The sequence below is a fragment of the Amyelois transitella genome, chromosome 12, assembly GCF_032362555.1.
Source record: "Amyelois transitella isolate CPQ chromosome 12, ilAmyTran1.1, whole genome shotgun sequence".
NCBI classification, from domain to species: Eukaryota; Metazoa; Arthropoda; class Insecta; order Lepidoptera; family Pyralidae; genus Amyelois; species Amyelois transitella.
The window spans coordinates 8,998,399-9,021,459 of record NC_083515.1 but is presented as its reverse complement, the minus strand read 5'-3'; the positions used below and the strand labels follow the sequence as shown (position 1 = coordinate 9,021,459).

At 36.5% G+C, this 23,061-nt stretch overlaps 2 protein-coding genes across 3 annotated transcripts in view; both read right to left on the bottom strand.

Annotated features, from left to right (window-relative positions):
* The window catches only part of LOC106142514 (WASH complex subunit 1), a 34,064-nt gene extending 12,649 nt beyond the window's left edge, over window positions 1–21,415 (bottom strand). The window contains exons 1-5 of one of the 2 annotated variants that reach the window (XM_060946746.1): window positions 21,398–21,415; window positions 16,132–16,530; window positions 15,348–15,641; window positions 14,098–14,459; window positions 1,624–1,753 (exon numbers count right to left, since the gene is read on the bottom strand). In XM_060946746.1, the coding sequence (XP_060802729.1) occupies window positions 1,624–1,753; window positions 14,098–14,459; window positions 15,348–15,641; window positions 16,132–16,506 (1,161 nt within the window). In that variant the 5' untranslated portion in view covers window positions 16,507–16,530; window positions 21,398–21,415. Of the gene's footprint in view, window positions 1–1,623; window positions 1,754–14,097; window positions 14,460–15,347; window positions 15,642–16,131; window positions 16,531–17,256; window positions 17,397–21,397 lie in introns of those variants that run through there. The other variant, XM_013344299.2, reaches the window with a different exon arrangement.
* On the bottom strand, window positions 17,447–21,391 carry LOC106142513 (cytokine receptor). The gene has a single exon (XM_013344298.2). It carries the CDS (start codon window positions 21,061–21,063, stop codon window positions 17,455–17,457), a length of 3,609 nt encoding a protein of 1,202 aa, XP_013199752.1. The 5' UTR covers window positions 21,064–21,391; the 3' UTR covers window positions 17,447–17,454.
* Window positions 21,416–23,061: the final 1,646 nt, after the last annotated feature.

The following is a 23,061-nucleotide window of genomic DNA, read 5'->3' as shown; positions in this document are numbered from 1 at the left end:
TGTGAACCTAAACAACATTAACACGAAAATAACATCAAATGAATAAACATTTGGAATCAAAATAAACCTGTTATCTAACAACGTTATCGCGCCATTGAGCAAAGAATCGAAATAATTAAGTTGGGATTAGGCGGGATCGGATCGGAAGCCGTTTTCCAGAATTTCATAATCCATCCCGAGATAACCCTTGCCCACGCACTCGGCTATTATCGGATCTTGACTCCTCTTATCTTAAGAAGCTGCTTTTTAAAATTCGATTAATATTCAGTTTTGTTGATAAGTTATCTGTTTTTAATGTTTATGTATCTTTTTATTGTGTAACATAATCATAGATGTTTCTTTAAGGTTAATAAAGTTGTTCTAAAAAAATAGATACAATAAATAAGTAACCTAAAAATAAATAAAAGAAAGAACCGCTTTGAAATCTGTCGCATGTTTGCAGAGAAATTAGCGTAGAACTCAGACAGGTGTCACTATGCCGAGTGGAGGAGACGAGATTTTGATTGCCCTACAAAGAAGTTAAATATTTATTTAATAATTTACACCCAAAGCGAAGTTGATTAATATCATTAGAATTTTAACGCCCGTTCCAGGGAACTTATGCATAAGCCAAACAGGATATATCCATTTTTCTCTCATTCATGACATGGTTATTCCATATACTTAGTGAATATTCATACGTTGAGACTGGGATGTGCTAAAAATAAGCATGTAAGAGCATATCCTTTCCATGCATGGGTCATTGATTAAGTGTATTGTACTATACTAGAGGCCGCCCGCGACTTCGTCCGCGTGGAATCATTCCCGCGGTAACTCCGGGATATAAAGTAGCCTATGTTATTTTAGGCATTCAGCTACATACCAAATTTCATCGTAATCGGTTCAGTAGTTTTTGCGTGAAAGAGTGACAAACACCCATACTGACATGCTCACAAACTTTCGCATTTAAATATTAGTAGGATTTATATTTGTTTTTGTGCTTTGGTATTTTAGTTGTTTGGGTTGTTATTCTTACCATCGTTGGGTAATTTTTTAAACATTCATGAACAAAGAATAGAAAAACACAATTGGTGGTTTAAACACAAATCGCATTATCAAAATTGCGTGTAAGAGTGGGTGTTATAAGTATTGTTTATTATGGAATATCGGGCAAAAACCCGCATTCAAGTTCACTAATTAGGATTTATTTTGAAGGCTTTGACAGACTAAAAGATTCATTCATTGTTTTCGTTCAGATGCTTAAGTTCGACACAGCAGCTTAGTAGGTCTTAATCTAGCCAAACAATTTCTAGGTTACATTGAATCTGCAGTAGTTCTTGGGTTATTATGAAAATAATGCAATTATAAATTAAATATTTATACTTGACATATACATTATTTAAAACTATTATGATAAAAATTCACCAAACAATGTGAGTGAAATTATTATTAAAACTGAAATACTTAATAAAAAATTACCAGACAATGTAACTAAACATACTGTCCATGAAGAATGTAATCCATATTCAACAACCAAAAAAAAGCAAAATATACAAAAAAAATTTCGAAAAAGGAATTCGAACTTCCGAGAAATTCTAACTGGCAAACAATAGATAGTATGATTCAGTCAGTAGTGGTCCTTACCTTAGCGGGTGTGGACTCAGCTGCGGGCCGCAGCTTGGCCCGGCCCGCACCTCCCGCCTTGCGGATGGCGGCCATCAGGTCAGCGTGGGCGTCGCCGACCGGCGCAGGAGCTGCTGGCGGAGGCTGCGCCCTGTCGCAAAAATATAGATCGTGGGTGTTGCGGCAATAAAACAAAGTATGATGCATTTTTCGTACAATGAACCGGAACGACAATCATGCGGTTTTATCCGTTTATATACAGGCAAAAATAATGTCGATTATTTGAATAAAATTTTGACTACATGCATTCATAAAGACAATTTTCAATTACATAATCCTGTTATTGTCAACATTATACTTTAATTACTAACATTATTTGCCTGTGAAAAACAATATTCACATCACTGAAAGATATCGTAAGTTACTACTTCAAGGTACCTACTATTAATAATTATATGCCAAAGGTTTGATAGCAGCAGGAATAAAAATGGATTTTAAATTACACCATGTTACATCAATTGGTCCTTGTTTGGCAAACAGTCCTATCTTGTTTTCATTAATAAAAGGAGTATTCATATTCACGCACTGTTTACTTAAAATAAGTTATTTTATTAAGATCTAAGCGTTCATTCATAAAATAAGTACAATAGGAATTAATTATGCTAAGGATGAGTGACGAGACTTCTGCCTGTACACGAGATTGAATGTACACGAAACACCATTGAAGTTGGAGATTTAAACCCAAAAACGCAGGTTGTATTTAGCATTATTACCTCATCGACATAACTTTGGCATCCAACATAAGTTTTTGAAAACATATTGTTGATTATTATTATGTTAGCAAAGCAGGACGAATTTAGATTTAATTTAAATTTTGATGTAGAAATGCCTGAATAAAATCTAATCACTTAGCGGAAATATTAATCCCAAAAATGTTGTTTATTCTGCCATTTGACCTAATCAATGCAACTGATAGATGCAGCATTCAAAAGACTTAACCAAAGTTAGACCGGTCGCAAGATAAATCGATTGCAACAGCGATTTCTGCCATAGAATCTATCTTATTCACAGTTTCAAAAGGTTGTTATTTGGATGTTAATTTCGCATCACGCAAAAACATCAGAACTGAAAAATTCTATGAAAATTCTCAGTATCATACGAACAATACGAAATCTCATGCTCACAAATTTCGTTTTCCAGAAAACCTTAAGTATATCGAATTGCAATTCTGAAAGAGCGCCGGTGGTCGAACGGTTAAGGTGTCCAAATCGTGCGCAAAAAGCGTGACGCACAGGGTGGCAACAGGTTCCATTCAAATCCTACCGTGATAATGCAATGACTGTGTAGCATGTTGTTTACAACCAGCATTATGTTAAGGAGGACCCTTTCGGGAAGTACATCTTATAGATGTACTTTTAAACTTGTTTTTGTTTTTTTGCAATGGTCTTTATTTAATAAATACTTTTTACTTTTACTTTAGTCGGATGGCTTATTATGACGGAAACGATCGTGAGGAAACCTGCGCATACTGGCAACTGGATGTGTATCCATGATCGAATATAGTTTACGATTCCCTTGCAAAGGTTAAGATAACATGAGTGTCACCGAGAGCGAGAGCTACTCCGTGTAAAAATCAGACTAAGGGACCCACAGACGCACTCTAAGAAGGCGGGATCGTGTGAAATTGCAATTCTGCCTCACATTGTATTTGCTCTAAATATAGGACCTATTTATTGATTGTTGGCAATTGTAACGCTTTCAAAGCAACGTCTGTTACCAACGTGCACTACAAAATAGGTCAACCCTAAACAGTCGTGCAGGTGTACAGGTGTACGCAAGTTACCTGGCCACTTCGAACTACGCTTACAAGCAAGCGCTCTATCGATCGCCGACCCTGCCAATTACAGAGGTGGCGGGGGGTTCCTTCGAACATATAGGGTTGCCAATTTCGCAAAAATTGCACTTAAGCTGCAAGTCCTTACAAATGTTACTTGTTAAATTTGAGGATACTATAAGGCTTTATAAGAATCTAACAAATCGGCATAATGGAATAAAGTAACTCGCACATGTAATGGATCCTCTTGAATGATGAAACATATTCCTGTGATCCCGAAAAAATTTGATAACTGGCAACCGATTGATGTTAATTATACTTGAGAGATAATTAAGTTAGATCTCACTTGAGAAAGTCGTAAAAATGAAGATCATGGTACTAGATTATACCCAAACAAAAGCACGAAACAATAGTGTTGACCCACAGACATTGGCTGAAAGACGAAACCTCCTTTTGTCTGATTTGAATAGTATCTTCCATATTGTTAATATGTATTTATTTTTAGATCCGCTGAATAGCCTACGGCTCGTGACGTGGGTCCGATCAAATAGGAAACAAAAAGTTTTAAATTCAGAATAAACAGGAATATGTATAGCAAAACGGTCTGCCCGGGCAAGCGTTCCTATTCATGTGAACTGCGCTCCCTCGTATGTATGACAATTGAAATCCGCTTTGCGAGAAATGACACGGAGCGGTTATATCCTTTGTCCGTTCAGAGATGCGCCTGCCGAACTCTGGTAATAGCCTGAGGGTCTATACACATACACAATCATGAACTACGACTGACTAGATTACCTCTATCTTTCTTTTTTAAAAGTAACCTCAGAGTTGAGAGAGAGATAGAAAAATAAGACATTTTCCTCTCAAGTACTTTTCTCTAGTAATACAATGAAAACAAATCTTAGGTACTCAAATGCTTCACTATTGGAAATGCTTACCTATAATCTATATCATTAAAAAATTCGACGGTAAAAAGACGTTTACACTAGGTGTACTTCTTGAATGTTGATTAAAACCAACTTCCTAACAGCGAACGTTAACTATTGGATAAATATGAATGTGTGTTGATGTGAAAACACCAGGGTACCTATTTCGATAAATAATGTGTCGAATTACAATCAACTTCCGTACAAGGAATATTTACATAATAGGTTGTATAGATTTGTTAATTGCAACAATACATCGGTTTCCTAGAACAATTTATGTATTATTTGCATTAATTATTCTATGACAAGAGCTACGTTAAGGTATCATTAATGTAGTTAGATGAACAACACATTATTCAAATTCAAAATTTTCATTCATTATTATGGGACATTTCAAACATCACTTAATAATTGTCGTATCCTTTAGTTTCACAACATTGGTTGACGTCAAAATAAATTTCTTAAAACTAAGTTTACTGCCCATTTCAAAGGGTCAGTGAAGAAAGAAGCGGTAACAAACTGTACTGCAACATTTTCTTCAATAACGTCAACTTCACATTATCAAAAAAAGTCAAGAAATCAAGTTAACTGAGGAATTTAACTAATAAACAAGTAACAAAATAATGATCGCAAAATGGTAATAACTATCTGAAAAGTAAAAACTGCAAATAAAAACAAAAATTACAGATATATTTTAGTGTTATTGATAAGTGTGTCTTAATATTAACTTAATTACTGCGATATTCTCCGTCAAAAAAAAACGTTTTGTCCATCTTATTAAAATCATTTGACCTAAAGTTTTATTATACACATTGTTATTGATAAAAATTACGATAATAGTTACGAAAAAACTTGTTTATAACTGTAACATTCAAGGAATCTTGAATCATACAAGTGTTAATATCATAATTAATAAATAAATAAATAAATAAATATATACGGGACAAATTACACAGATTGAGTTAGCCTCGAAGTAAGTTCGACACTTGTGTTACGAGATACTAACTCAACGATACTATATTTTATAATAAATACTTATATAGATAAACATCCAAGACCCAGATTAATTGTTGTAAAAGACCTGTCCATCTCAATTGCATGCGATCAATTGTATTGTATGATATAACACAGCGGAGCGAACAAATCTTAGGTTCGTGTAATTAGCGCTAATTAAAGGGAAGCCGCTCGATTGTTTAGTTTATGTAAGGCTTGCCCTCGCACGCGATGTGCGCATTCGTATACAAACATACAGAATAGAATAAAATAGAAAAGATTTATTTTCAAAATTGGATCCAAGGTATCACTAATTGACGTCACATCACGTAAATCTAATTATAACTACTACCGCTTCCAAAGCGCATGTGTAGAAGAAGCGGCGGAACAAACTACACTGCAGCATTTTCATCGGACGTATACAATACAATTGATTGACAAATTAATAACTCTTGGCTTTAGTCTCAGTTGCATCCTCATCACTCTTGCGAGGAGTCCGGGGTATACATATATCCTTTAACCATGGATCCTGGCTTGGGTGAGTCAGGTTTTTACACGAAGCGACTTCCATCTGAACTTTACAACCTTTGCAGGACAACCTAAACTGTATTGCATCGATAATGGATGGGACCTGGAAAACCTCTCATAGTGCACTCCTAGACCACATCAGGACATTATTTATACATTTACGCCAAAAACACAACGGTAGTTATACACCTCTTTAAGTATTTGGCAAAGAATTCTTATATAACAAAATATAATCTTGCCAGTCTTCTTTTCAAATACAAAGGACAAAGAAAAAGTACTTATAATATGGGCAAGAAAATAAGTTACTTAGTCGACATGCCAATTGCCACATTAGGCTTACCTATTGCTAACTTGGGATTCTTTTAGGTGATGGGCTAGCAACCGGTTTCTTTTTGTAAATCAATTCTATCATTAAGCCAAACTGGCTGGATACGTTTTTTACAAAATCAACCTCTAAAATACTCTGTAAAGGGGTATTGAAAGTTTATATGAAATTTATCATGAATACTACCCGTGCAAAGCCAAGGCACTAGTATAAAATAACTCAAACCGTGAAAGAGGAAATCCCGACTCGGCCCGTACAATGAGGAAAGCACTTAATATTTAACGACTTCATCATGAGGCTGTATTGAGCCGTAAAACTAACAGCGTTGTTGCGACTAAACTCAATTTCTAAGAACCATAACGTTTTGTTTTAGTGCCAACGATTATTTAATTCGCAAATTGATGAGGTAACTTGCTAATTGACAAGTTTGAAATTATTTGAATCCCAATTCTATCATTAAGCCAAACAGCTGAACGTGGCCTTTCAGTATCTTCAAGACTGTTGGCTCTGTCTACCCCCCAAGGGATATAGACGTGATAATATCTACGTATGTATGTCGAAATTATAAATCGAATAATACTTATATCATTGACCGATATATCAACACTCAGTGTAAAGCGCTGGGTCTAGAGATTTCATATTTGGTTAGTGAGTTTCTTATGTGACTTGAACGCTTAAAGGAAATTAACGGCATTTCAATTTACGCCCACAAAGCCACGGGCTTACTTATATTATAAATATGAAAATCAAAACCAAATGAATCGACCTCCATGAAATTTTAATAGTGTGGAGAAAATACGGTGCTTTTCATGCGAGAGGAACCGCAGTCGAAAGCTAGTTTACAATATAAACAAGAGTAGTCGTGATTCAAAACTAGAAAGGGCATCGATCTCAATCGGAATACGTAGTGTAGAAGCGTCGACATCTGTTATGTCTAAATTTAAATCATAACGTTCTGCACAGAGTATAAATACGTACTTACGTCTATAAATAAAGCATTTGCGGCGTGGACAACATTAAGTTATTAGCCGAATCAGAAAAAGAAAAGTTGACAGCCGTTTTATCGACGCAACGATATTTTTTGCCCCTATTGTTTGCCATTTAAACACCGTGCAAAAAGGATCATAATTGTCAATAACAGGCCCGGTTATAATAAGCTCATTGGACGTTTTACACTTATTCATAAGCTGTCATTAATGCTGGCAACATTTTTCAAAACTGGAATGTTCACAAAGTCAGTTTCAGCATACCAATGCGAGATGTTTCATTAACTAATTGAATTTCATCACAGACTTTATATGGAGCAAATTCTTCTTAAAGTGTATCTCATTAATTAATTTCCCTTTACATAATTCTTTAATGTAAAGAATGCTTGATCTACTTGGCACGGTACAATTTTAGGATACAAAGGCCAAATATGGGTCTGGCAAAAAGAAGGTGGTTGCAGTGGAGGCAAAAAATATATATGGAGTGGGTATAATTATTTTATTAATTAAAAAATTAAGTCTTTGTAACTTTTAGACATTGCACAATTTTAATTTTGAACTTCGAAGTGTTTAAAAGCAAAAATAATACAAAAAAAATCTTTCCTCTTCATAATATTATGGGTAGATTCAAAAGTACATAAGCGTTTGATGAGCTACCATATCAAATTATAGAGAGAGACTGCCATAAATCTGAGGCGTGTCGAAACGGAGAGGCGACTCCGAAACCTGCGACATTAGAGAGCTGACATCCACTTACAAGGCATAGATGAGCGTATGCATACAAACTGGATTTAACCGGTTATACTCCAGTGCAACCAAAAGGCATTACGGGCAGGTGATAAGATCTAGATTTATAGATTATAAATGCAAGTCAACTTTTGAAGCGAATGCTCGCTATAGCGTTGATCAAGGTTTTTTATATTTGGTTTTATATTCATAAGTCCATTTCTGGATCCGTCATGGTCAGACCGAGATATTTTCGCCAAGGAGGACGCAATCGAGATGATAAAGCCTAATTAGACGCTGGGATTACTTAACTACTATCACTTTAAACATAAAAATATTAACTCTGAGGAGAAGTTTACAAACAAACAAAACGTTTTAACGTCTAAATCCGAACATGATAAATATAACGTACCTAATTAAAATTTCAACAATAATTATATGTTCATCACACATCATAGAATGCTCAAAATAAATATTATCAAACATTGTGCTGCGCATCCCTACCTTATCACGTTATCACATCAAAAATCACAATCAAAAGTGGACTTATTACTGGTCAGGCGAGACGGGGTCGGAGCCGACTAAAATTATACAGCCCTATCGCTAAATCTACTATAACTGGACTGTGGCAGGGTTGTTGTGAACGTAAAAGGGTTTTAGCATTATCGGGTTTACTTTTTATCGCTTTTTTTAAATGACTCTTGTAGTCGCAACCAACAAAAATATAAGAGAAATCTAAAGAACTTTTAATGTTTTGAATTACGTAGTTATTCTTTGGTAATATTTTTGGATCTAGCAACAGTATTGGCGTATAACTTCGCACACACTGAGGCATTTATAAAAAGCAATGATGATTGAATCAATAATTTCATTTCGATAACGTGTATTTTAAGGTGGCTTCATAAAAAACATAACCTTTGGCGGATTTCTCTAATTTTTTGATCTAATAAATTCTGAACTAATACCTGCCTTTGCACATATTGGTTGTTAGTACAATGTCGATACAATACCATACATAGAAAGACTAAGGTGCCTGCAAAGACGTAACAATACGAGTAGATTCAGATCCTGCTAATTGGCACGAAATAACAAGAAAAGCCGCGCATTCTATTCTAATGCGATGCCGTCTGGGACTTTCAGACAGTTTAAACTTTAAAAATATCTCTGGTATTTAATATAAGAGTACTCAGAGCATAAATAACTCTTTTTAATAGTCATAAGAGATCCCCCGCAGGGAAGGCGCAACAGGAAAATAATAACAAAAACGCTAGGACGGTGATGATTTGAAGCATAAATAAAGTGTACTTTTTATGAATATAGATAGATAAAACTCTTTATTGCACCATAAGAGTAAAACATACAAGACAGACAGAGGTGGAGTACATGTTTTTTAAACATGATACAATGCACACAAAATATATACCTATATACATACACGTAAATACATAATAATAATCCTCGTACTCGTATACTTAGGATAGAGTAGAAAGATAATGACACCTAACGAGATTTTTGAAACTATCAATAGTCAAAATATAAAGGAATCATTGACTTTCCTTTTTTACTCAATTACATTTCGTAGTCTATACTAATATTATAAAGCTGAAGAGTTTGTTTTGTTTGTTTGTTTGTTTGTTTAAACGCGCTAATCTCAGAAACTACTGAACCGATTTGAATAATTCTTTCACTGTTAGATAGTCTATTTATCGAGGAAGGCTATAGGCTACATTTTATCCCGAATTTCCTACGGGAAACGTCAACAATGCAGGTGAAAGTTGAATGAGTCGGCCATCTGCGAGCTTTCCACGCGAACGCTGCGCAAACCAACAAAGATATAGTAAAACAATGTACTAAAGATGTGAAGTACTCATTTTTTGCCATAAAAAAGTCCGCGAGAGCATATATCTATCTCTTAAGGTTTACTTACAATAAGCACTTTTATGTTCATTTTTTAAGATTATTTTTTCATTATAAACATAAGTTATTTTGACACCAATTTTCTTTAATTCAGTATTAATCCTTATCCAAATAAATATGTTTATTACTTTCGGCTTTTCATGTAGACTAAAATTGCCATTTACAGTATATAAATCAGACGAATAGGTTTTGAGATATAGTCGTTATAAGCAATTTGCAGCGAAACATTTAATACGGCGAACCAGCGTTCTTTCTAATACGCGTGACCGCCTGAAAATATGATGCCCAAAATAACTATTCCACGCGGACGAAGTCGCGGGCACAGCTAGTATTTAGATAAAGTTGATTCAATAACGCATGTTATCATGAACTATAACCTCACAGTCACGGCAAAGTGACGATCCTTCAAGTAGATATCGTGAGTCGTGATGCATAACATAAACAACAGATAAATTATATTTTCTCGCAAGTGGATTTTCCCAAGTTTATTATTGATTAATTTTTGGAAACTTTATAGACTACGACAAAGAATATTTAGTTGAAAATTGTACTACATTTTAGGGTCGTAATAATTTTGTGTGTAAATAAACTATTGGCCTGGGTCTTGGGTGTTTATCTATACAAGTATTTATTATAAAATATAGTATCGTTGAGTTAGTATCTCGTAACTTTCTTCGAGGCCAACTCAATCTTTCTAATTTGTCCCAATATATTTATTTATATTATCTAAATAGAATAATAAGAGTAGCTGAACGTGGCCATTCGGTCTTTTCAAGACTGGTCTCAGTCTGTACCCCGCAAGGGATATAGACAGGATATATGTAAAATAGCTGGCAATTATGGTATTTTAAACTACTATTTGTAAAAATAAACAGGAAATACAGTGTAACTGAGAATCAGCTGAGACATAAGAAACTATTTGTATGAAGTACTATGAATATATGTATGTGATTACAATGGTAATATTACAAACTACCAATAATATTCGTCGGAAAGCGGGAAAATCGAATACAAACAGATAATTTATCTAAATGTTTCGATTCGACATTGATATATGGCTGTCCTGACAAACAGACTTAGATCATAATATCATATATGTACTGTGGTTTCAATTCTCATTAGCATCCCGAATTTAGTCAATGCAAATTTTCATCAAGGACGAAACACGGGCGTCACTTGGCCGCGCGATACGAAAAGTTTTTCACAATGCCTGTAGCCAAATTAAAAATAGACGATTCTTTATTTAAAAACTTCGGCGCCACTAGTTGTTACGCTAGAAATCATATCTTTATGATTCTAAGAACGAAATAGGAACGCAATTGAAAAAACAAAGAATTCTAAAACGAAAACAAACAGATATTATTTTTTTTACTCCTATTTACATATTTCTAATCACATCATCTCAACTATGATTTAAGTACTGGCCACTTGTAATACAAAAATCACTGAAAGAGGTTAAATTTCTCGAATATGTTCATTATTTGTTTTGAGCATTGGAAAAACAGAAGTATTTGTATTGTAAAGAGCACGGCGAACGACAGCCAGCGGGTGTGTTTTCAAAACGTGCATTTCTGTTGAAGTACCCGATACGAGGAACCCGGGTTTGTAAACACTCTGTATACGAACGCTTTGATTGGCCAGATATAGTTGCGACGTCAAAGCCAAAACGTCACAAAATGTAAGTTTATATTTACATATTTCTTCTTCCGATTGTAAACATTACCTTGAGTAGATAACGACTCCTCCATTTAATTAAGCAAAAGCGAATGATTTAATGCTACTAATTATCCAAATTTGTAAATTCCTTAAGATTCACGGTGAAATCTTTTACTCTACGCAATTTAATCGGCATCAAAACCTTTGACTTTGTAAATCTCTACAGCGGTGTTATATTTTTCGAAGTACCTTCAATAAATTAATACGTATTTTAATATACGAATAATTAATCCGTGTTGAATTAAAGTGTCCAATACTTTCATGGTAGACACTCCATCGCCTTCATGTCGTAAAAGACGGCTAAAAGAATAAACTCACCGCAAACCATGATCCAGGTTGGGTCAAACCTTCTGGCAATATAGTTTCGGCAAAAGGATGTAACGGGGACACACGTCAGGAAAATGGTGATGATTTAAATCAGAATAGTTAAAAATCAATCTTACTCTTAATTCTAAAGAATCGTAGACGACCTGGCAAAGGCTTAAGTCAAAAGCAGCCTACACCGACAAGCTTACAACAAACAATGTGGTTTAAGTGGAATAAGCATGGAGGGATCGTGGCAAATGGAAAGATGTACTCTGCCTACCTCACCGGGAAAGAGACGTGATTTTATGTATGTATAAACAAAAGCCAATTTACAGGACCTTCACACAACGCGGTATTCATCTGACAAGACATTCCATATTCAAAGCAGAGACTGACTTAGAAGCTATAACTCCATCAGCCGGCATCGCTTGGAATACAGCATTTATGGTATTCCGAGAAACGTCCTACGTTGTTTCTGATGTGGCTCATTATGCGCCTATTTACGATTCATAAGACGCAATTTGTATTCCACAACTATCTCCCATTTTCAACAAGGATTTAGGATTGAATCCAGACAAGTTCTTGTCTCATTCTGTAAATGGACGAAGCTGGAGTGCGGTCTATGCGACTTGTTCAAAGCCCTTTGCAAACAAAGGGATTGTAAAATGTTTATAATCAGGTGCAACTTTCTTTGTCTTGCCGGACGACTCACAGCTTCAAATGTATTAAACAAATCGGAAATAGGACTTATTTTTAACCGAAGCTAACTTTCAAAGACCTAAATTAAAGAATGATAGTGGCATGTGAGGTGTTTTGTTAATCTTTAACGACTGTGATTTAATAAATTACATCAACTACTTTAATGACCTGATTAAAATGAAAAATGAGCAAATTTTAAATTTCATTATAATTTCTAAGAAAACGAATATTTTACGGGGTGTGCTGTTTCGTGTGCAAATTATTGTAGTGCATAATCACGGCATTGCGGACTTAATGACGCATAATTAAACCTCGAAATATAGAGTAGGTAACCTACGTATGAATAAATAAGTAAAGAAAATTAAATCTAAAATTGTATTATTAAGAGTTTAAATTTTGAGATGAATTCCGGCTTTGAGATACAAAAAATATATACGTTTTATACGTAAAATTAAGAAAATCAATGCAATGTAGTAATATTAAGTTCCTATGGAAATTAATGAAAATAATGAATGGTTTCATTTTCGAATAAAAGGTCTTCGCAAAATCAACGACACTAAATGCGGCCCGAAAGGTAAGACAATAAGAGCTTATTACTCTGTAAAGGGTTAAGAATTATATGAAAAGACGTTTTGTTTGTGACAGTATGAAAGTTAAACATAAATACACAATGGCGGACTTATCGGACGTAGCAGAGACATTCCTATTTCGAGAATTACTAACCCATTTTGGACATATGATCACAAATAGATGCCTTCGACACATATGGCAAGCAAGGGGTTGTTAGAAAAAAAAAAGGTAAGTAACACGACTCTCTGACCTGGCAGAGCAAAAAACGAAACATGTGCCATTTGGGGCAGGTTGGCCATTTCTTGTGACGCATTGTATTTGCCTTACCCTTCGTAAGAAGTGCCCGAAGACGATTGTATTCAAAGTACGTTTTTTGCGGCCTTTTCAAACACTGTGAGAATGTCATTAGTTAGCGAAATAGCCGTACAATTAAAACACACTATTGTAAGCCCCATCTTAATTAGAACGGCTGGAGTAAGAACAAAAAAAAAAGCAATTCTAGTTTTTGATTATGAGTGTATGTATAAGTGGAATAAATCATAAAATGTGTTGATCAATCGCTTAATTAGAACCTGCTAAGGCACTGGTCCTGGTGGAGACTGTAAAAAAGACAACTTTGCAAAAAGTTGAATTTCATTAAAATTTTAATTAGTTTCTAAAAGAATCGTCCTTTTGTTCAGTAGCATTTCATTATGTCTCTTTTTATTTACGCCAAATTAAATGTTGTAATTGTATTTCTTGGTCACAAAAATAAGTGACTTTGCTATCTTATACCAAGTGAAAAAAAAAATTAAGGAAATATACAGATTCAGGAAAATTAAACCCTTAAAACCAAATGGCGGGCTTCATTCAGGGATCGTTCTCAAAAGTGGTTCACGGGTTCTTCTTTGACCGAAACCTAAACAAACGCCAAATAAATGATTATACCTACTATTCTGAAAAAAAAAATGCTACAAATTGGTATCTTACCTTTCAATGCTTGTAGACGCGACGGTTTCCATCGGTGGTGGTGGTGGTGGTGGTGGCGGCGGCGGTGGTGGAGGGGGTGGCGGAGGTGGAGCCAGGGTTGCCGGCACCGCCACCGGCACCGGCGCGACCGGTACCGGCGCCGGCGCGGCGTCCGGCACGACCGGCAGCGACGCCGGGATCGCCACCAACAACTCCTGAAGACCCGGCAGTTCAGCGTTGGTGACCACCAGATCCAACACGGGAGTCAGCGGTGACGTCACCACGGACGGGGCGATGGAGCCGTCGGTAGTTATGGAGAATTGGACGTCACCCGCTACGCCCGGAAGGTGGGGCAAGTCCAAGGGCATCTCTAGTTCTGGTACCTGGGTGGGGAATATTTAGATGAGGCCCTTCTATGTAGATATGGGTAAAACATGTCTGAATTGAGAATACTCAAGGGGCCTAATTAAACTTTAAACTTGTGTCATGGATCCGAAGAATATAATATCAACGTGATAGTTACTCGCGTAATAAGGTCTACTGTGGCGGCCACCTGTATCGATGGACAGACTCTATAAAACATCTCGTTTACTAGAAATTGGTAAGCTATGTTACAAAGAAGCAATTTACAGTAAGAGGAAAATCCGTAATACGCGGAAAATTGTGTTATAGGTACTATCACGCGAGTACCTTTGTATTGATAATTCTTCGGAACTTTTTTTAATTAACCCAGCGAGTACCTATGGAAATTATTTTATTATTAATAAAAAAACAGAACCGCAACGTGTTTCCTTATGAGATCCACACACAAACCAAGAGCTCTGTATAAACCTCCAAACTAAAGGTTTTTCATAAAATCGATTTTATAATTCACGAAATAACTTTATTTCTACGAGTTTCCAAGACGACAGAAAAAAGATATAAATAGTTTATAGCTATATGTTACCTGCTTTTTTTTTTACTTGTAAAGAAATTGCGGCACCCTAAAAGGTCCGAGATTCACGGTAAAAGTAAACTACACGATGCCGGCGTAATCATGTTAAAAAAAACTTTAAAGAACTTCGTTGCTAGTCTGGTAACGAAACGAAACTATTTATTGACTGATTGTAAAATTCAATCAATAGGGAGAGTGTTTTAGGCTATGAGTTCACGACATGTTTCTAAATCTCATTTTATTAAGACATCTAACTAAATGTAGCCTTTGAATCATGTGACTATAAGCTCCATCTACCCTCAATCCTAATATGTGTATGTGTATAAAGAAAATTTACCATTCCGATTCCAGGCGCGTACATGTACTCGTCCGCCTCCCTCCTCAAGACCTCTCTCTTCATTATAGAGGACGGTGCATCTTCTAGCTGATTCTTACTCTCACCAGGTGTGGATGTAACCTTGGGCACATACACGGGCTTGCTAGGGGCGCCCAGGTATGGACTCTCGTCCGTATTGAATATGAGTAACTGTCCAACAGTCTTCACGTTGTCCATAATAGCGTTTAAGTCGAAATCTTTCTTCTGGGCGGCCCTTGGTTCCGCTATTTTCACGTGGTAGAAATGAAGTTTTTCCTACAATGAAAAAATGAGGTGAAAATTTTACTCATGTAAAGGCTTTGTGTCAAAATATTTGAGAGTATTATCTTCCCTAAATAAATTTTTACGTAGGCAGGTTTTCATGAATCTGTGGTATGTAAGCTTGTTGGTGGAATTTTTGGGATTCACGATAATTTATTCGATATTGCGTTTCGAGCTGATTAGGTTTTCGTAGAAGTAATTATTACTAAGTACCTTACAAATATAGTACTAGAATAATCTGAAGATAATTACGACACAGTACATTACAATAGACACTTGTCATCGACACTTAACACGTGTAACAATATTAAACATAAGCTAACTGCCCCTTAAACTTAATCCTCCTAGTTTGCTTGCTTTGATTAACTGCCAAATATTTAACTACCTGTAAAGTTATTACGGTATTGCCTTTAACGATTTGCAGAAATGCCGAAGTGCTGAGAATGCAATTCAGCCTGTTAAAACATAGAAGGCAGCAACTTACCTGGACATCTTTGCCGCCCGCTTGGCCCTGGTTTTTTCCACTTAGGGTTACTTTCTTAGGCTGGTGTTGATACCCATCCAAGCCGAACACAGATTCGTAATGCTCGTGAGAAATAGACGCCGGATACTTCGCGCTAGAGAATACTTTTATAGCTTTCTGCATCCCTACGAGTTGTTCGGCTTTCGCTCGAGAATCTTCTATTCGTTTCTTCAGTTTATTTGTCTTGTCCAAGTTTTGGATGATACGCGCGGTGAGACGGCTGAATACGTCATCGATAATGCCGTTCAAATTGTCGAGAGTGTCCGCGATTTGAAGTACGGTTTCCTCAGTGTTGAGATCGCTGGGTACTAGTTTAACTTTGTAGATACCCTCCATTATAACAGCGTCAAAGAACGCAAACTGCAACAATCAGGTTACTCCAATGAATGCACCTATGATTGTTAGAAAAATACGGTGGACCTACATCAACAGATATGCACTCAGCATGTTGTCGGAATCCTAATCGTCATTGATTAAAATATGGTGTAATTCGATGTTTACTCATTTTTTATCGTCAAAAAATATCTCATATTCAGAAATTTATAGAAAATACTAGCGACCCGCCCCGGATTTATACAGATATAAACCTTTCTTAGAAAACCCTCTTTCAAACAGGAACCAAATCAGTCACAACTTTCCGATAACATACGGCCAGAGATAATAGGGGGACTGTAGTTATAAACACGTTTTTATTTATTGCCAAGGTCTACTTTTATCAATGTGTTTCATTACGTCTTATGTTGGTTTAAATGACTTTGTAAAAATCTATGCTAATGTGATATGAGTAGTATCATTATAATTTATCAATTATCTATAGCAAATTATTAATGTTATTTGTAATAGTGGAATACAAAATACAAAGATTCGCAGCTATAGTTGCAGTTATGTACCGCTAGGTTATGAAAAGAAAAGAATGTCAAAAACAATTTGAAATGTCTTAAAATAAGGTCCTTCCTATTAAATTTAGAAAATATGATTATTTTAGTAGTAGGAATCCATTAGTAATATGATAGTTGCATTTTATCATGTATGACTTATGATAATTTAAAGTAAATATTAATTTGAGATTTCAGGAAAAATTCTTACCTAATGAGCTTCTTTACAATCACCTAAAATAAATTAATAAGGCACAAGAATTATCACTAGACAACACATCCACATTTTGTATAAAAACAAGTCAATTTATATCACTTTCTAATAATTGTCCACTATTTACAGTCTTTGTCATGTATTAAATAAATTACAGTGCGTCAGATCGTGTCGCTTGTTGCTGCATGAACTTTTTCAATTCTTAAACGAATTGACCGCAGAAGGCGAGTACAATGATTGCAGGTTATCATCGGCGGGGTCAGTGCTCCACGAGAACCGACAGTATGCGTCAGGCGACATCATGGGGTCCAGGATAGCTGGCTCCTCCGCCAACTGCCCGGCGGTCATAAGATTATTAAAATGCTTATTCATAACGGCCTCTCCCGGACTAATGTTGGGCGCCGTGGGCGGTTTCAGACTAGGCAAGGATTCCAACTGTATGTAGCCGCTGTTGACCTCATTTTTGGCTGGCTGCGGCAAGTTGGGCACAGACGGCAAGATGGTCGGCTCGAAATGTAAGTTCGGAGACGGCCTTAATTTAGGCAAATCCTGAGCATCTTCGTGAAGTATGTGTCCCGATGAGGTAGGAGGGTGATTCTTCACGGACGGCGGGACAACGCCCGTCGTGAATATTGGCGGCGATAGCCCGGCTTTTACGTAACTCGAGCTCGCCGTCTCTGAAGGCGGATTAAATGGTATAGGCGGCACAGACTGAACATATCCAGTGTTAGGATTACAAATTAGCTGAGGTTTTACTTTGAACGGTTTGTCATTGAATGGATCGCGGAAGCTGTCGTTGTCGGAATTGGTATATTCCTCGTCTTGCGTATTATTACTACAGTCTACTTTTCCAGTGTCTAGTCTGGAGTCTACTTCCAAATTAAGCGATGAATTAGAATCGTCATCTGAAGTGGACGGGTGGCGGTCGATGTGCCCCCGCGAATTGTCTGACAAAACGGTGCTGTCTGTGTGATCGCTGTTGTTACAGTTGCCGTTGCTGTTATCCCTTGGCTTAAGTTCAGGTAAAGACACCAACGTAGATTTAGTAGTCAAAGGCAATGTTTCGTCGTTAGATGGCTTATTATCTTTATTGTTCGCGTTCCATGCGAACGCAAATTTATCAGGTTCTGGTATAATAAGGCCTTCAGGCATTATAGGTTTTATATCCATTGCTTTATACTTTTGATATAGCTTAACACAGCCATATCCAATGCCAATGAGAGTAAATATCGTCACAAAAATGACAATCATGGTGGTATTGTCACTAAACCGACAATTGTTATGGCTAGGCTCACTCCATTCCCCTGGGAATATAAGGTCTCCGTCTATATTAACTGCTCGCACTTGATATGTCTCCCCGAATTTAACATCGGAACATTGAGCCACTTTATATGTCCTATTATATGTACTATATATTATTGTATCTTTTTCATTATTATCTTTGACTACTTTGATTTCATAATAAGTGACATTGCCACCTGGTGGGTCAGGTTTTTGCCAGTGGAGTTGGTCTGGATTTTGTGTGACTTGAGGTGGTTTTAATTGAGCTGGAGGGCCAATTTTGGTTTTGACTACAATAGGTTCCCGTGGACTTTCCTCGGAGCAAACTTTAATTCCAGTGTTACAGGCCTTTACAGTAAAGCCGTAGATGGTGAATCCAAGAAGTCCAGTAATTGTCACATTCCTTCTGACTGTGTCAGTGCTATCATTCATGACATCTACCACTTTAAGCAATTCAGAAAAATTGTAAATCTTGTAATTTCCAATTATTCCATTTCTTGGATTTGGTGGATCAAAAGACAATACAACAGAGTCACTAGTTACATTTGTCACGGTAACATTTCTCGGGCTTGTCGGTGTATCTTCTGTAGTAGTGGTGGCAGTAGATGCATTTTCCAAATTTTTCCACCCTGAATGTGTCTCTAATGAAAGTGTGAACAAATATGTTTTGAATGGCAGCAAGTTCGTAATATTTTTCTGCATCTGACGGGGGTTTGGTATATTCACATATGTCTTATTATAGGCTGGATCACATTCATTGGTAGTTTTTAAAACTATGCAATATGTTATTTTGTATCCTTTAATAGTTGTTTGGTTTGGTTCCAAATGAATGCTACAAGTTAGAGACCAATTTATACTGACATGGGTTTTTCCCTGAGGCCCATGGCCGACTTCGACAGGGAAATTATACATCAGAAGGGTGTCATTGGAGATGTCACATGTAGCCCATACAATACCACTGGTATCATAACCTCTATTGGCAGCTATTGCAAATTGATACCTATCTCTTCTTGGGAGGGCAATTTTGTGACTAGTTTTGTTACTTTCCAAAACTGTGAAATTAAGACGCCCGGTACATATGTTGGTAATGTTATGCTGGCACCAGAAAAGGGTGTAATTGTCAATCTTGTTGTCCCCAAACCCAATCCAAGATAGTTTGTAAATGTTGCCTTCAAATGCAATTTGGCTGAATTTGGTTACTTTTAAGCTGCTATCTGCCTTAGGAGGGATATAGAGATGGCTGTTGTATGGGGATAAACCTTTTTCATTAAGCGATGCCACCGACACCTGCATTGGCTGCCATGGAACATTGTCAAGCATTACATAGCTGAGACTGTTATTTTTGTAAGGATAGAGAGTAATTGTCTTGTCGCTGTGAGTTACATTCACCATGTAGGTGAAATTCGCTCCAGCTTCCTCATACTCTTCTAATTGCCTCCAGTAAATCATAACTTTCCTTCGTGATTCAAATTCTGTTTCACTAAAGGCACCAACAATCATGTCTGGAGGTCGCCTTGGCCTCTCACTGGCTGTTGTGAACACTATATAGCTGTAGTTTGACCAGAACTCTTCTTTAACAGCCTTTCTTGACTTAATGTATATCTTCACCTCATACTGCATGTGAGCATATGGTAGATTTTTCAACCAAAACACATATGTCTTGTTATTTCTGGGCAACATTGAAGCATTGACACTATGGAAATATTGAGTAGGGTCAATTTTAGCAATCTGGTACTCAATTCTATGTTCCACCCCACAGGCCAGCAGCTCCACCATAGTGTTAGGGATTTCCCACTGCAATTTCACTTGATGACTCTTATTGATAAGCACTTGCAGACTACTTGGGGGGTCAGGTTTAACAATAGCAAAGTGATCAATATTAAATTGTTGTAAAGTTGTCCCAAACTGGGTGGTAGCATTCAGAATAATATTAAATGTTGCCTCTTGTTGTCTGTAGGCAGTGTCCCATATCCAGTAGCTTTGATTACCTTTGTTTATAGCTGGGCTTGGTCCCACACGCTTACCATCAAACTCCACAGTCACAGAATAGTTTATAACTGCTAAATCTGGGGCAATTGTCCAAGTACATTTCAGCATAATGAGGTTATACGAAATACAGCGAAAGTCAGTCACTTCCAAAGGAGGAGCGCCCACCAGCACTCTTATCATGCATACATCATTCTTGTACCGGCATTGATAGGATTTCAACGATTTTTCAGGTTTTCTAATGAATAGCCGTCGTGTGGTAGAGTTGATGAGCTCCGTATCGTTGAGAACCACATTGCTGAGGCTGAACTTGAGATCCTCCGGGTTGTAGTCAAGATCTTCGGGACTGTCGGCTATACAAAACAGTTCCAACGGGTCACCGTACAACACATCTGCACGTCCTTCTGGATAACACCGGGCTAAGGTACTCGGCAGTCGAATTACACACAGCATTATAACGCCACAAAACCACAGACCGCCAGGCCATTTTAAAACACTATATTTTATTGTCCGCTTACTTGAATGATGGGTAGCCATATCTTCTAAAAGTCTATCCTACCTAAACCATCACGAATAAAAGCGCTGTAACTTACAAAGCCGTTAACACATGCCTTATTTTTTTTTACAATCGGGAAGTCATAGCAACTCCAATGGCGATCGCGGACTGGAGGTAGTTACAACACGATGACACAGACTGACTGACTGAATGAACCCAGTCGACAAGAATATTATAGACAATTGACTAATGTTGTTTGCGTATCAACTTCTGCTTGCGATTGAAAGATAAAATGATAAAACAACAATCTTTTATCCCGAAGGAAAGAAATAATAACATGAAAGCAATGTATTACGCATAGAGGTTGGTACTTACTCAGTATTCCGATTATCGCCAACTTCATACTAATCAGAAATATTCGTTTAGAAACAATCGACTACTTCAGGGAATAAGCGATTTATTATTTGACCGACTAAATTGACATCGATAATGAATTCTAAATTGTCTCGTTTATTCATACCAATGCCTACGAGTTTAATCGTGTAGTTATTCAAAGTCATGAGTGGTTAATTAGTGACGAGAAAAATGGATTTACTACGATAATCGGAAAAGCTCATCGCAATGGATAGACTCTGGCAAGCCAGTCAAATCCTGCCCCAAGCGAAAATTGACCCAAAAAAGTTACTTGTAAGCGTTTGGTGGACTAGTGCCGGTGTCGTCCATTAGATTTTTCTCAAATCTGGCCAGATGATTACGGCAGACGTCTATTGACAACAATTGCAAACTATGATGGAGCTAGCTGCTAAACAACCGAGGCTGGTCAATCGCTCCACGCTACTGCTTCACGACAACGCTAGACCACACACTGAACAACAGACGGCTATCAAATTAGAGGAGCTTCAATTGGCATGTCTAAAACATCCACATTTCGAAATTTGGATAACTTCTTCTAAGGGAAAAATTAAACTCCGATAGGGCAGTCCAAACCATCTTTAAAGATCTCATTGATTCCCATCCGAATGGATTTTTTTAGGGAAGGGATCAATGAACTACCTTTGAGATGGCAATAGTGCATAGATAATAATGGTTCTTACTTTGACTAAATAAATATATTAAAAATATACGACTTTTTGTTCCTTCTAAACCAAACGCCAATTTTATATGTAAGGACCTAATATTAATATTTGATGTGTAATCTAATATCAAAAATGAAAATAACATTAAAGAAAAAAAATACTAACTCATATCGTACTACTATTAACGCCATCCATGATTTAACGTCGTTTTGTTTCTGTGTTTTCGGGGATGATACCATTACATTCTTCGAAACTAAACCATTATTTTTAATTTATTTTTATAGATTAGGACTTAAATGTATAGCTGATATTTTACTGCTTTTTTATTATTTTGCCTTTATTGTAATAGTTTGTGTGTACTAGGTAGATTTTTCTTTAAGTTTTCATTTGCGAAATTGACTAGATAGATTACATGAAATAGTCGATTAATAAATCGAATACTATTCGACCATTCTTGTTGCATCGCATCTCACTTCACTGAGAAAATGCATTTACTTACTTGTCGTTGTCAAAGATTGGCCAAAGATGTCATTTTTATTCGACTACGGTAAAGCAAAAACATACATGACTTTGACATGTATGTTTGTCTATTAATTTGTGGTCTATCAAATACAGCTAACGTCATTGTGTTTGTTGCTAGCCAAACGATATTTCCTTTTTTATTTTTGTGGGAATGTTGGTGGAAAAATTTGATTTTTATACGATGACATAAAACAATAAGTTATATCTTCAAGATTTTTAAACTATCTTAGTTCATTTTTTCCTAACCAAATATTGTTGACGAATAAAAGGAAACCAAAGTACCAGTTTTCATTTTTCTCCATTAATTTCAAGTTCCAACTCACTTTCAACAGTACCTACGTATGCGGGTATGGATGTTCATCTGTTACCTCATCGTAACTTCTTTTTTTGAATTAATTATTAAATGAGAAACTACCTAGGTTTCGTTAGAGGCCTCTTGAT

Excerpts from the sequence above, each read along its gene's own strand:
- LOC106142513 (XM_013344298.2), bottom strand. The coding sequence starts at position 21,063 with ATGGCTACCCATCATTCAAGTAAGCGGACAATAAAATATAGTGTTTTA.